The 15921-nt window shown below is 39.5% G+C and overlaps 1 protein-coding gene across 2 annotated transcripts in view; it reads left to right on the forward strand.

The window, feature by feature from the left end:
* ANAPC10 (anaphase promoting complex subunit 10) overlaps nucleotides 1-15709 on the forward strand; it is a 28011-nt gene extending 12302 nt beyond the window's left edge. Inside the window, exons 5-6 of one of the 2 annotated variants that reach the window (XR_010303615.1) lie at nucleotides 7119-7250; nucleotides 15352-15440. Coding sequence is in view for 1 of the 2 variants with exons in the window: in XM_064149489.1 (XP_064005559.1) it covers nucleotides 15352-15582 (231 nt within the window). In the remaining variant the exon portion in view is untranslated. Of the gene's footprint in view, nucleotides 1-7118; nucleotides 7251-15351 lie in introns of both variants that reach the window. The other variant, XM_064149489.1, reaches the window with a different exon arrangement.
* Nucleotides 15710-15921: the final 212 nt, after the last annotated feature.

Consider the following 15921-nt stretch of genomic DNA (forward strand, 5'->3'; position numbering starts at 1 on the left):
AGATCAACAGGTTGCTTAAGCTTAGAATTAGTGTTTAGATCGACAAGGGGAATGCCAAGCAGTCTGAACTTCATATGGTGGTAATTGTTGTGACATCTTGCATCTCTTTTATCTTCCCTTCCTTGTAAAAATTTGAAGGGAAGCTTCTACTGACAGTTCTAATTGCTTGTGTTCAGAGGCAAAATTGATTGTCCATTTATTTTCTTGCGTGTTTGAGTAGGCTCATGGTTACATGAGGCTTTAAGGCTTGAAGTAAGAAAAGCTGGGAATCATTGCTTTCTTGGTTTGGCTGCTGTATCATTTATCTGCTTTTGGGGAAGAGTGAGGAGAAATTATGAGTGTTCTGAGAGGAATCCAGACACCTGACATTAGCAGTTATCTAGCAGAGCAAGATGATAGGTGCTATTGGAGGAACTGTCTGGAACAAGGGACTGTTGAATCCCTAGGGAGCAGCATGTTTAGGGAGGAGGTCTTGAAGTGCTTCCAGATATGAGCAGACCTGTCTTTGAAAGGGAAATAATGCTTTTCTGTAGTAAAAGGCCTGGGAAATAGGTAAATATCCCTCCATGCCCTCCTCCCACCATTCTACGACTGTGCTTTGTTATCCTCAAAGTTCCCCAGAACTGAGAAATCCATAGTTGTCTGCACCGAGTTTGGATCCTATATGCAGAAGAACATTGTGTGAGTCCAAAACTGAGCACTAGCATCTTCTTGAAAGATTTAAAACAGTTCTTCGGTGTCAAAATGGATAGGATAGGAAGGCACTTCTCACTCTTGTTTTTTTTTTCCACAAACTGAATCAGGATTGGAAGGATAAAGTCAGTGAATAATCAGCTTTGATTTACCTGATTGTCTTCATAGACTTAATTAAGGAAAGTAATCCTTAGAGATAATTTCAAGCAGTGAGAAGTGCTAAGTATGTGCTGAAACATAGAATCAAAGATTGATTTTGATCCCCTTGGGTGGTACTACCAACACAGGATTAAAATCCTTCCAAGACAAAAGCCAGCAGTTGACATTTAATTTGAGTTAATCATAAAAGAGATAAAAGGAATGAGAGCTTTATAGAATACCTGAGAATGAAAAATTTTGTGCTGGCCAACTGGGGAACCACACCTTGTTTTGTTTCATGTACAGGCAACAGCACAGTATTAAGTCCTGGGAAGGAATGGTGTTGGTGTGACAATTGAAAGCGGTCCTTGTAGTTCAGAAGAAAATGCTACTTGACAAGTGACAGCTGTCTAGAACAACTGCAGAGCTCTTGAGCAAAAAGTTCAATTGCTTGAGAGTTATCATTATTACCTTTCTGGAGTCCTCTCTAAAGTTATATCCTACTCCCTTGACTGCTAAAATGTTATATGGTCAGGGATCATGTCTGCTTGGATCTGCGGGAGTGCTGCTTTGCTAAATTTTGGAGGGGCAAGGGAAGGAGATCTTGTTCTTTATCAAGTAGTGCACAAAAACATTTCTATAGATCTGAAGTATAATTTATTTCTTCCTAAGGACTGTTCTGTCATAAGATAACCAAGATCATGTATTGAATTGCAGAAACTTTTCCCAGGGTTTTCACATTTTCTGTAGGAACACACAGAGAGTGTGGAATGAGAGTAAAAATGTAGCATATGTGCCTGGCTTGAGGGCTTGTGTTCTCTAGCATTCTTCATCCAATTCCTAAACTAGGTTTATCTCACACTCCTATTGTATTTCAGAATGACTTCTAGAGTTTTATATCTCATGTTAAAGGAATGTTAACAAATACAGTTTTTATCGAGGCCTTTATGAACACTATTGTCAGTCAGTCTTTGAATGCACCATAAGGGTCTAGCCCCTAATACTTATCATGCTCCCTTTTCTTGGTCCTTTTTTTTCCCTTCCTTCTTTCCTCTTCTGCCGTATCTGCCAGAGGTCAGTCAACTGCGTGTGATGGATTTGGGGGATAATTTCTGCTAGCAAAAGCTGAAAATCTTAATTTGATTCTCCTATGTTGAGAAGAGACAAATTGAGATTTCTTACTTCTTAGCAAAATTATGTTACTGGGGGTAACTAGTAAGGATAAGTCAAATCTATGTTCTTCTGTTGTGAAAAGAGATGCAGTTCCACACTGGGATAAATTATTTAGTAAAGTTTTCAAGTAGGCTTCCTTCTGTTTGAACAGATCTGTTGTGATTGCGATGCTCACTGTTTAATGGGGAGGTTAACATAAACTGGCTTTGGTAGATCTGGCACTGCTGAGATAAGAACTTCTGTGGTGGAATTATTAGACTTTCTCTGTTTATACTGTCTGTCATGAGGAGATAAAGATTTATTCACATAGCAGACAAGCATATGTACCAACAGGACTGTAAGATACACAGCATCACATATTTGTAGTTGAGTTCCATTAGTCTTCACATCTCTAAACAGTAAGGTGATATCCCAACAGCAGGTGTAGATTTAAGACTTCAGAAGCCTATTGGTAAGCAAGTGTTCAACCGTGGTGCTTGTTTGGGTTTTTTCCTGCTGCCCTCCCATTCTTCAGGAGAATAAAAGATGTAATTTTATTTTGATTCTCATACGAAGAGCTGATACTCTTGCATCTTTTGAATGTGACATTAAGATTGTTCCTGGCCACACACTTTGAGAAGTGTGGCCAGCTGGTCAAAGGAGGTGATTCTTCCCCTCTGCTCTGGGGAGACCCCACCTCGAGTACTGCACTCAGTTCTGGAGCCTCTATTACAAGAAGCATGTGGACATGCTGGAGCATGTCCAGAGAAGGGCCAGGAGGATGCTCAGAGGGCTGGAGCACCTCTGCTATGAGGACAGACTGAAAGAGTTGGGGCTGTGCAGGCTGGAGAAGAGGAGGTTCCCAGGTGACCTTCTTGTGGCCTTCCAGTATCTGAAAGGGGCTACAAGAAAGCTGAGGATGGACTTTTTAGGCTGTCAGGGAATGCCAGGACTTAGGGGGAATGGAGCAAAGTTGGAGGTAGGGAGATTCAGCCTGGACATAATGAGGAAGTTGTTGAGCATGAGAGTGGTGAGAGCCTGGAATGGGTTGCCCAGGGGGGTGATTGAGGCCCCATCCCTGGAGGTATTTAAGGCCAGGCTGGCTGAGGCTTTGGCCAGTCTGCTCTAGGGTAGGGTGTCCCTGTCCGTGGCAGGAGGGTTGTAACTAGATGATCCTTGTGGTCCCTTCTAACCCTGACTGATTCTATGATTCTATATAGTAGACATGCCATTAGAGTATGGTAGTCATTAGCCTAACACTGTATAGCTCCATCAGTGTTTTTTTGAGGTGTGTGGTCTTTGAGCTTGAGAAATCTTTGACTCTGAGAAACATATCAAGAAATAGAATTCATCTAGATGGAGTCTGGCTTCAACATTAAACAATGAAACATAGTCTTGCATTTTTCTGGACACTTAGATGTGGATTTGTATAAAGCACAAGCAAAAGGTGAAAGCTCTACTGCATTTGTTCCAACATGTTAAAGAAAAAAATCCTGTTTAGATGTGAAATTAAATGCTTCCATTGGGCATCAGTCCTGATTCCAGCTTTGCAAACTTATGAAAGTGTATTCTGGCTCATACAAAACTACTCAGCTGAACCTCTGACAGAGACACTCCTATTTCTTCTCTTTAAAGTTCAGTCATATGAAAATACATCTCTAGTGAGACATATTTATGAATTTGGGCTCTTTCTCAGCCCAGGCATTGCATTTTAAATTTACACAAATAGTTTTCACAACAGTCTCTTGCATTTGTTTCCAATGAGTAAATATTCTTTGAGTTTAGCACTAGGTCTGCTCTGGATCATGTGAGATAATACCCTGCTTTTGCTTGCTGAAGTCTGGCATGCTCTAACCAACTTGAGAAATGTGAACAGTTTAGCAGGTTTTGCCCAATGTGCCTTTACTGGGTTTCTGCATCCACAGAGTCTTATCCAGATGCAAAAATGTTTTACTGGTTTGTATACTGTGCTGCTACAGGATTGGGAGATGTATGTAGTTGTAGTATCTCTAATTCTAGAAGAGGCAACCCTCTTTCATTCTCTACTTCTTCAGAAGTTCCTGTGAAATCAGGAGGAGCACTTTCACTTCACTGCAGTCTTCTGTCTTAAAAGGCAGCAACTTCTCCTCTTGAATTTTTGATTTGGTAGCACTCAGAATTTATTGCAGATTTTCTAACAAAGTCACTCAGAAACTTGGATTATTATTTTTTTTAATGAGAGAAATAGATAAAATGTGAGAGCTGTGCTGTTTTGTGGACTCATCTTTTGGAAGGTGATTGGAAATCTGGTTCAATGGGCAGTGAGAGCCCTTTTGAGTGAGGGGAATGTGTTTCTTTTGTTTTACATGTACTTGCACACCTATAAAGGGTGCTTGGGAGCTAGCAGCTGTCTACTTGTACTGTTGGGGTTTTTTAGTATCTCATGATATTCTCTTTTTTTGTTTGTGTTTGTTTCCCATAAATCTTTTTAAGTGTTCCAGCATTCTGTGGAATGCAATGCAGTGACTAGCCTATCTCTGATAAGCTATGCAAGATAATTTGATACACAACTCAATGTGGCTAGTTTTCAGACACTTAAATCTTTACTATTAATTGCATAATCTGATTTTTTTTTTAAATGCTTTCTGTGTATAATTTAACTGTAGCTATGTCTAGACATATTTCCTGGATATGCCTAAACAATTCTGAAGGTAAATTATGGGCTGCTTTTTTTTTCACATAAACGTAATACCATTCCATTATATATGTTGGAATAAATGGGAACTGCAGACACCAAAAGTAGAGTTTTCATCCATTTTGCAAAACCCTGCAGCTTCATGGAATTAGTTATTTTCCAGTAGTATTTTCTGTCATTTAACTTATATTTGCAATAATTTTATGCAGTGCATCCATACAATCCATTCTATTGTTCCTTCTTGTAGTTCTGGTTCAGAAATGTTGATAGGGCCTTTTCCTTTATGTTCTTCTGTCTCCTGATTGCTGATGTCTTAATTCCATTTGCATTAAGTTCATCTTGTGTAAGGCCCTCACTAACAAGTAACTATTGCAGGATTTTCTTTTAAAGCTCTTGTTTCTTTGCCCACGGGAAATTCTGCATATTCTCTCCTTTCCAGTAGGATTCTGCTTTCTGTTGTCTTTCAAGAAGGGTAGCTGCCAGTATTAAGTCCTTGTCCTGCTCCTTGCTCAGCAGTCCTCTTTGCAACCACCTGAACTTCAGAGGGTTCTTCATATATATTTCAGACTTCTTTGCTGTGCAAAGCAATGCATTCCACTGCTCTTGTTCAATCTGCTTTCTGTTCTTTATTTAGCTTTCTGCTATACTTTGTGGTTTCCCCTAACTCTCTTAAGTAGATATTGAGGTGCTGGTATTTTCCCTGACATTAGCCTGACTCACTGGGGAATTGTAGGAGTCAGTGTCCTTATTTTGGATAGATGCTTGTTTGAAAAGGAAACAAGGATTTTTGGATCTTAGCGCAGGAATTAAAAAATCTGCTGGCTTTTCAATGTTTTTGCAGATGGAGAAGAAACTCAAAGTCATTACTAAAAAAAATAGAATCATAGAATCAACCAGCTTGGAAGAGACCTCCAAGCTCATGCAGAACAACCTAGCACCCAGCCCTAGCCAATCAACTAAATCATGGCACTGAGTGCCTTGTCCAGGCTTTGTTTGAACACCTTCAGAGATGGTGACTCCAACTCCCTTGGCAGCCCATTCCAATGCCAATCACTCTTTCTGGCAACAACTTCCTCCTAACATCCAGCCTAGACTTCCCCTGGCACAACTTGAGACTCTGTCCCCTTGTTCTGTTGTTGGGTGCCTAGGAGAAGAGACCAACCCCCACCTGGCTGCAGCCTCCCTTCAGGGAGTTGTAGACATCAGTGAGCTCTGCCCTGAGCCTCCTCTTCTGCAGGCTGCACACCCTCAGCTCCCTCAGCCTCTCCTCCCAGGGCTGTGCTCCAGGCCCCTCATCAGCTCTGTCTCTCTTCTCTGGACATGCTCCAGTGTTTCAACATCTCTTTTGAGTCGTGCCCAGAACTGGACACAGTAATCAAGGTGTGCTGGCAATGTGCTGTCTTCAGTAATTGTTAAGAGCTTTATGCCTGCTTCATTATGAATACTGTGGTGCACATGGGTAGATGGGTATTTGGATAATTTTGTAACTATATTGTGTTGTGACTGGGAAGTTTCAATGTAGGCAGCACCATTTGTTGGGGTGAACTTGATAAAATGTAGGAGTTTTTGTTTTGTTCCATTTGATGCTTTGTAAGTGATATCCCTGAGCCTGGTGGGCTTTAGTTTTGTTTGTTTTTTTTTCTGTCCTCTGATCAGGTAGAAGTTACATGAAGAATTTTGAAGGAAACAGTTGTATGGCTCTCATTTGCCATGTTTATGGCATCATTTATTCCAGCCTTTAAATATGATTTTGGAACACCCTCTAGTTCTGTTCTGATAAATATGATTTTGGAACACCCTCTAGTTCTGTTCTGAACTGTCACAGCATACCAAAAATGACTTGTATCAGTTGGTCATCATCTGCAGGCTTCTGCTTAGTAGAATGTTTAACTCTTACTTTGTGTTTATGGGGCTTCCTGCTTTGGAACTTGGCTGAAAAAGGAAAAGCACACTGCAGTGAGGCAAGCTTTTTTCATTTGAAGTGTTTCCTGAAAGGTACCAAATGCCTGATTTCACTAAATTTCACTTCTTTCTGGATGTGTAGTGTTGGCTGTAATATGTTTAGTGATTTTTTTCATGGCACTATTTAAGAATACAGTTTTGTTTTCTGCCATCTGCATCTCTGATAATCTGTAATACTGATAGCTTTAGCTGTGTAGTACCTTGGTTTTTGAAACAGTCAATAAATTCTCTCATCACTCTTTCAGAGTGCCAGAATTTTGGAAAGCTTAAAGAATTGCAGCAAACCATAGCTTATTGCCATTCATTCTTAGGACCAGACAGTCTAGGCACAGTCTGTTCCACTAGGTCTGCAACTTCGACTTTAAATAACTTATCCATGAGAACCAGGCAGACTGATGCAGAAAGTTTGTTTGGGGCTGCATTACCTATTTTTGACTCTGTCAGCCAGACCCCTACTTTAGAGCATAAGCTGAAGAATTTTTTTTGTTGCCTTTTTCAGCTTCAGCATATTATTTGCCAAGCTCAAGGGAGGTAACTGATACTGACGCTGGAGCCAAATCCCTGTAGGTCTGAAGGATTTCCTCTGGTACCAGGAGCCTTCTCACAGTTCAATAGCAGTGGACCTGCAAAGGTATGGCATTCCTGTCTGTTGTGACAGCTGGTTCATGAGACACAGGGCCCAGCAGAAGACTGCTAATGACTGTAGGATGTGTGCCTTCAATTCCTCCACTCTTGGCTGATATTTAAGTTAATTATGAAGCCCATTTTTCATTAAATCAGAAGTCCAAAATCTCACAACTTTTACTGGTAATTTCAGTTGAAAGCAAGATCTCTCTGGGAACAACAGGTTCATGTTAAGATGGAATCTCCTGTAGATTAAAGGCTCACTTTGGAGTTTTAGACCACATTTGCATACATGCACATAAGAAACACCATGCTAGACTGTGGTGTCGCTCTGTTTGCTGTTTTGAGCACTCTGCTTTCTGAAGAGACAGGGAGGAGGTTTTGTATTTTCTTTAAGTTCCCATGGACAGGGTGGCTGCCACTTAACACACAGGCAGTCCTTTTTCAGTGAGTCTTCATTTATGAATGTGTCAAGAATAAACTTTATTATGTTCAAGTCATTTCACTCAACAGAGAAATGAGGTTTCAGCGATAGAGGGCTTGAGAGCAAACTGTCCAAAACTACTTAACGTTTCTGCACCTTCTCTGAAACATTATCTACATCGTGAGACATATTTTTGTAATTAATGTTGAACTGCCTGTGTGTGATGGGCAGGGTGATAGTTAAGGACCATGGACAGGGGCCCCCTCTGTGTGTCCAGTCCATCCCTGTATGGACCCATGGGGCTTCCACCAAAGTCACTTCAAGCAGGAGGTTATGTGAATAGTTCAACACAGTCTTGACCTTTTTGCACACATCAGTACTTATGATTCTTTTCTACCTGATACTTTGGGAACAACTGCTCTTCCAATGAGTCTATGTCATAAAACTGATGATATTCCACAGCATGTGCAGTCATACCGCATTTTCTCCCATTTGTTGAGTCTTGACATGCATACTTACTCACTAGTCACTTCCCTCACATCTAAGACATAAACTTGCAAATTTTCAGTGATGCTTGCATAGAGGCATTATATTTTTAGTTCCAAGCATTACACTAGTCTCCAATTTTGTGGTTTTATGCTATTTACCAAGCATTGTCTTGTTAAATCTTCTGTGGTTTGAATCATTTTTGCACCTCAGTCTGTTGCACTTGACAAGTTGTGAAAAAGCATTTACAACTTGGCCAACCATTTTACATGATGAGATCTTCATAATGGGGATAAGGCTTTCTTGCCTGATTTCCTTGCTCATCAGAGCCTAGAACTCCAGCTTTTAGATTTCTTGCCTTTTACCAGAAGTTCACAGCAAAAGATCCTCAACATGACGGTGAGCTTCTTTTGCTTGGCATAATAAAACAGCAGCGTTGCCTTTTCTAAAGAATATTCCCTTTTTGCAAGATTTCTTGCCACTGACACTTCAGCAAAGAAATCAGTGAGAAGTTGTGGGTGATTCTGAACGTGTAGAACACCTTAGCTGCACAAACTGAATTGGCACACTCGATGCATTTGATTATTTATGAGGCCAGAAGATCCCAAGAGGAACTCAGCCACATGTATTGAGACCTTAACTTGACTTCACTCTGAACAGATAAGTGTGTTCATGAAGTTGTGGCCAAATGTGTTTTATTTTTTTTTCCATAGTGCTTCCCTGCTGCCATGAGCTGGTTCAGCCCTTTCTTAGCATATTTTCAGAGTCTGGGTAACTTCTGTGCTACTTCTGGAATCAGATATGTATGACACTTTGGTAATCTATATCAGTAAAGCTACTCTTTCTAGCTTGGCTCATGCATTTAATTGCCTTTTATCAGACACAAATTTCTCACCACCTGGGCACTGATCACTTTTTACTGTTGTAGTCTGGAACAGAATAGCCTGAAGAAGAAAATTCTCTAAAATTTTTTTTTCAAGGATCTTTTTGATCTTTCTCTACAATCTTCCCAGTTGTTTCTTCAGTTAACAAGATGCCTATAGGTCTTTCTAGCATTTGCAAGCTTCAGAGTGTAATATAGTTTATTCTGCAACTAATCTCATGTCTGCCTGAATCCCTACTTGAATCTTCCTTAGAGATGTTCCTCTAGACTCTTCAGGAACCTCAATTTGGAAGAATGGAAAACTTCTCTTACCTAATGGACTGAAGTTAGATTTCTTGACCGTTTAAGGAGGTGACTGATTAAGACCACAGAGCCACCTCCTTAGGTGGTCGTTGCTTCGTTAGAGCACAGAAGTGTGCTTTTCACAGTGGGTCCTTTGAGCATGTTTCTGTGTTTCTTGTTAAGCTGCTAATGTGGTGTCCCTCCTTTGACTCACTTGGAACCTGCAAAGTTTCTTTTGGACTTGCTTCATTTTTCTGCTGGAACTGGTGCATCACTGCTATTAACTGGTTCTCTTCCTTCCTAAGTGAAGTGATGGCTGAAGCCCAAGCTCTGCTGCTTCGTGTGTTGACAGTTCCCATACTTGGAAATATGCAGAGGTCTACTGATTCTGAATCCTAGTAGCTATATGGTAGGACATGGCAGCTGTGGAAAGAACTTTGGAAATAGAGCCAGCCTTTTTATCCTTGCCAGTTGTTGTGAAAATATATTTGGATAGCTGTAAAATAATGGCTAAACAGGGACAAGCCTTTCCCATATTTCATCACTCAGCTCTGAGAACCTCTGTGTATTGGTAAATACTCAGTTTTTTTTTTTTTAATAGCATTTATTTCTTCTGGAACTTAGTTTTATAATCTTGTTCTCCTTGGAAGAATACATTTATTGAGAACACCTGCTCTGAAAAGCTTAGGGGTTTTATGTAACTATATAGTAAGAACAAATTAAACACATAGGCATTTTTTTTTGGTGAGGAAGAGTCTAGATTTCCATTTAATTTCAAAGGTGGCTAAGTCACTACAATAAAAAGGAACATCTTTAACAGTTTTATGAGAAAAGTAGGAGTAAAATCAAATGCTGTTTGTTTTCACAGTGTGGTTTAGAGGCAGGCACTAAAACTCTGTAATCTAGTAGTACAGTTGATTAAATGGAGCTGTGGTGAAGTACTAACATCTCAGATTTGTCTTGTATCATGCTGAAGCTGTGATGGCAGTAATAATTCTCAGTTTTCTGTTGCTATGTGTGTGCAGAAAAGGATTTCTTTCTTTAGAAGGAAGCAAACAGGCTTTTTCTTCCCAGTGTATGCACTCCCTTGAAATCTGTGAACCTTGTCTAGCGTGTATGCTTGGATGTTTTGTGGTGCCCCTGAATATGAAACTACTTAGTGTGCTTTATTTTATTTTTCCTTTCTATATCTTCCTAGGGCTATAAAGATCATGTATGGTTTCAAGGGTGGTAGCCTACTGTAAATTTAACAAACAACAGGTTGGACTTATAAGCCTAGTAGAAGTAGCAGTTTAAGTATTATGCTACTTTGAGGACACCACAGAATTTAAGCAGAATATCACAGTTTGGAAAAGAGATCAGTATTCAATTTAAACAGGATTAAGTGCAACAGAAAAGCCTTCTTTGGATAAATGATTTCTAGCAACACCACTGTAGAAAAAAGTCTTCTGAAAGCTTTGGTCTTATGTTCAGTCATTTCTCTGAAGCATAGCCTCAAGTTGATTTTAACTTTTTTTGTGTGGCTTACATCGTCTATAGTACAACACCCATCAGTTGCAATAGCAGCCTTGCCAAATGTGTATGGAATCCTGTTGAATCTCTGGACTATACAATAAAGTGAAGAGACAGGCCTATTAAATTGGCTGGAGAGGATATTTCCATTGAGAAGATGATTTCTGCTTTGGCTTTCAAAAATAACATAAATTACTGGAGTGTGAGTGTATGTCCATAGGCAAAGATGTAGCCTGGAGACGACAGAAAAATAAGAAGGCAGTGGAGAAGAGCTAGATAAGACTGTATAATAGCAGCAAAAAACAAGTGAGTAATTTTTTTTTCCAATTTTTATCCCTTTGTTCCTTTATTTTTTGACTTTAATGCACTTGTTTACCAATTGTCATGGAAGAAATAATATTAGAAGAAAATGTTAAAAATCAAGCCCTAGGCTTTTAGTATATTGTATGTAAGATTAGTCTAGAGCCACAGGAACTGATCTGAGTTGCTGATATTGAACTCACATTGATTCTTTCTTTGGTTTCCTTTTTTGTTTTAAACTTTTCTGGTAAAATATAACAGAAAAACTCCTAGTCTTAATTTCACAATATACCTAAGTTTTAAACTTGCCTGGAAGCCAGTTAACTTGTGACTAATATTTAATGACTCTAGATAGAAGGGAAAAATACAGGAGGAAACTTAATCTGGTATTTTCTGTAGTGGACCTATCCTTCACTGGGGTAGAAGGTATGTATGTATGTGTATGTTTTTAAAGAACAGGGCTGTCAGCAAAGCGAGCTGAAATGGTTCAAAGTACAGAGGTTACTACAGGTAGAGCTGCTAGTGCCACTTGTCCTTCAGGTTTTGTGACCCTTTCCGCTTTGAGGCTTAACTCTCACTTTTATATCTTTTACCAGAGTTCAGCTCAGATTTTTCCATGCCAGATGTCTGCTTTGGGTTGGAAAAAAAAAAGTGTTTTTTTTTTTTAAGTTTCAGCCAAAGCAGCTCGATTCCAAGAATAAGGCTAGTGAAAAGTATGCTGTTTTGCTTGTGTGAGAATATTCTGGTGTCCTCCTTTGATGCTCCAGTGCCCCCAAGCTCTGAAGCAAGGATTTGAAATTTGGCATTAGTTCAGCCTTTGTGTTGAGGATGTGCCTTTTGCCTCCCTGTAAAAATCCACCCAAATTTCCAGACCGGTTTACAAGGCTTTGAAAGATTGCCATGTTGCATGGGCTTAATAGGAATTTCTTGAAACTTCACAGTAAGTTTCCTTTAGATTCTGTTCACACTGGGAGTGCTTCAGGCAGAGTAGAGCCGCATATTTCATCCTGCTTCTGGTAGGAATTGTAAGGGCTGTTCTGGGTGCTGACATTGAACTACAAGCGGGCAGCATTTTGTCTTGTACCGCCACTGCCTATTCCCATGTCCTATTCCTTCTCCCTGGTGAAGGATGTGGGCCCTCTGGAAAAAAACTGTCTCACTCATCTGAAAGAACACGACAGATGTGGAGGGGAAGAATTTAGGAGCATATGGATGTCTGGTTTGTACCATTCCTTTGGTCACAGAAAATGTGTGTATCATGCTGGCAAAATTCTGCTTCCTCTTCTAGTAGATGCTCAGATAATAACTGTTAGATCTTGTTGTATTCAAGCTCCAGTAGCTGAATGGATGTCAAGGTTTTAATCATTTTGCTGAACTATGTAGGCAGCAATTTATTAAAGAAGTAAGACTCAAAAAATATTGCAGTACAGTAATGTTATTTAAAGGGCAAAAGTTACTGCATTCAAACTCAGACCTCTTACACTGAATACACCGTAGTACAGCCTCTGACCTTGTCACATGCTTGGTCCAAGAGGCAACTATTTGATTGGAATGGGGTAAGGGCTCTATTCTGAGGGTGAGCGCAGGATTTGTACAGGAAGGACTGTATTCATCCACTACAGAAGTTGGAACGTGGAGTAAGTGAAGAAGAGAGTTTAGGGATGAAGTTTTGTGACTAGGGGAGGTGGGTGCTGCCTGCTGAATTGTGTGCGGTCTGTGCTAAATTGTGGTACTTTGGCCTGATGCACTCAACTGCTCCTAGGAGGCCTAGGTTGCTGCTTGTACTGTGTATCCCAGGGGCTGCTTTCAGAACTGTTAGCAGTGTGCAGAAATGCAGACATGTATAACTGCAAGTGAGCTCAGTGGGAGCTAAACCTCATATGAAATGCTCTGTGTTAATAAGGACAGTAAAAGGCAGGTTCCAAGAATGTGAAATTCAACATCTGGAACTAGAGAATATTTTAATCTAACCTAATGCCTCAGTTGCCTGTTTTACAGATGTAGAAATGACTTGTCCTATCCCTGTAGGAAAGCTTATGAAGAAATTGGTTGCTTTTAACAGAACTGGAAAATACTGTGCTATAAATCACATGACCACCCCTGGCTGATCAGAGATGAAACACAGCACTGATCAAGACATAACCAAAACTAAAATTATCTTTAACTCCTAACTTACCAATGCTTTAATTTGTGGCCCTAGTAATTCTTGTGAACTAAAAGATGTCATTTTACTTTGTGATTATGATAAACCTCTAACTTCCTTTTGTACAAATAGTCTGATTTTGCCTATCCCTCAATAGCTGTTTTGACTTGGGAGGCGAAGCCTACTTTGCTCTTCTCAATTTGTTAGTAGAGCATGCAAACCTGAACTATATTGGTTCTGTCTGAAACCAATGATGTCGGCCTATAGAATGTGGTACTTCTAACTGTAGTAATCTGTTTCATACTGATCCATGTATAAAAATCTCTGGAATTTAATTTTTCCACATGGAATCAGCAGACTGTAATCAGCAGACAGCAAATTGTAAGGTGTGAGAATAATCATAAAGTGCCAGTGTAACTAGCAATAACCTTTCATTACTATAGCTGCTTTACTGTGGTACTAGGTGAATGAAATCACTGAGATCCTCATCCTTTCTGTTCACTGTGGAGATGGGAAGCATACTACTCATGCTGGTAACTGCTACCTCAGCGGAATAGATTTCCTCTTTGTAAAGCCATCACAACAGTACTTGTATCTCTTTGTAAAGCCAACCATTACCTAAAGTTTCCTATGCAAAAAAAAAAGTAATGTAGGTTGGTTTGGTGTTTTTTTTTTTTTTTTTGGGAAAGGGACAAAGTTACAACAAATAAATTCCTGTGTGTGGAAGCATGTGAGAAGATTTGCTGCTATGCTTTAGTGAATTTAATGCTTTGGAAATTATTTGTTGGAAAGCCTGAAGCAGTGGAGACTTCTGGGTTTTATTTTCTAAGTTGGAGGTGAGAGGTGCTTTTGTCTCTTTAAAGTCAAAGTAGTCATCACACTTTTTTAAACTTGTTTTTTGGGTCATTCCCTCGGGATGTTTGCTGCTTCTGAAACAGTAGATCTCAGATGGGTCTTCTGAAAGCTCCAGCAAAGGCAGGACATTTGACAGGATGTTTGTCATGCAGTATTTCCAGGAGGAAGACAGGAATTATGAGCTGCTCAAAGCATAGATCTTCCTTAGAGGGACTCTGCTGCTAAGAACAGCAGTCTATTTGCTTAGCTGTGTGAAATCCACTTGCTTGTGGACAACTGGTTTGGGTTTTGGTTTTCTTTTTTCTGCCCCCCCAAGACTTCCGCTTGCTTGTGTGCTCTACCATATGTGTTTTGAGCTGTGCTTTGAAGTTGGGCAACCAACTTTAAACAAAAGCTGTTACCACACTTCTGCATAGCATCTAGCTTGATTTCAGCATGCTGATGTGTCAGTGATGTGGTTTTGAGTTAATGAAATGCAATTCTTTTGCTTGCTTTGACATTGGTTGCTGCAGGATTAAAACTGAAAAAGAAAAAATAGTCATGTTACACTTGAATTGTTGTATAAAAGCCAAGTCAAAATGAACTTTAACGTGATTAAATGGCAGTGCAGATATTATTAACTGGCCAAGCATCCATTTTGACACATAGGTGACATGAAGTCTGTGAGTTATCCTGTATTTTTTCCTCCTGACACTTCCTTCCTTCTCTGGTCCCACTTATAATCTGAGGAATTTGTGAAAACTCAAACTTTGTGTGGATTTAGTTTCCTACATAAATTATTCCAGCATATTTTAGGTCAGAGTGCCTAGATTAAAAAAAAAAACTTCAAAATGCACATTTTCTACCATTTTTGAGCAGTGTACTTTAGTAACAAGATCCAAATAATACTGCTTTGACTTCAGTATGTAGTCCTCTGTATTTCGCTATATTGCTTTTTAAGGTGGTTTTGCTTTTGTTTTTAAGGTTAAGGCACAAAGTGAAGGTTAGCTTCTAAAAGGCAAAAAGCAAACACAGGTCTAGTCAACCAAATTAACTCGTGTCCAATTGCACCAGCAGTAAAATAGCTGTGAGTATTCAACTGCAGTATGTCAAATTAATTTGAGAATGTGACTGCAATCTGATTTGCAAGACTCTGCTGTGTTGAAGTGGATTAGTATATGATCATTTTTATTACTCATGTTAACTGTTTCTGAATGTTTGCTTTTTTGTCTTGTTTTTGACAGCAACTTGAATTAGTGGAACCGAGTGGCTGGATTCATGTTCCTTTAACAGATACTCACAAGAAGCCTATTCGCACGTTCATGATTCAGATTGCTGTTCTAGCTAATCACCAAAATGGAAGAGACACTCACATGAGACAAATCAAAGTGTACACCCCGGTGGAAGAGAGCTCTATTGGGAAGTTTCCTAGATGTACAACAATTGATTTCATGATGTATCGCACCATAAGATGATAAAGGCGTTTTTGGTGGCAGTATCGTTGCTTAAGTAGTGGAAAACTTAAACCAAGTTTAACTTCAATGTAATTATCTGTTTATACTTTGTATGATTTTGAAATAAAGATAACCTTCTCTTGTAGTATATGTTGTAGTTTGTAACTTTGTGTTGCTTTTGGAGTCTGATTGGGTTCTTTTTACCACCTGAAAGTAAAAGAAGGAAAGTCTGGGCAATATGAAGAAACTCATTAGTGCTGAGAATCGATAATTGATATAATTGGTTCATTTCTGGGTGACTCTTCTCCTGATGATCCTGCATGGAAGTAGTTTGGTGTGCAGTGTTACTGGTTGTTCCTT

Source organism: Pogoniulus pusillus, chromosome 10 (assembly GCF_015220805.1).
Source record: "Pogoniulus pusillus isolate bPogPus1 chromosome 10, bPogPus1.pri, whole genome shotgun sequence".
NCBI classification, from domain to species: domain Eukaryota; kingdom Metazoa; phylum Chordata; class Aves; order Piciformes; family Lybiidae; genus Pogoniulus; species Pogoniulus pusillus.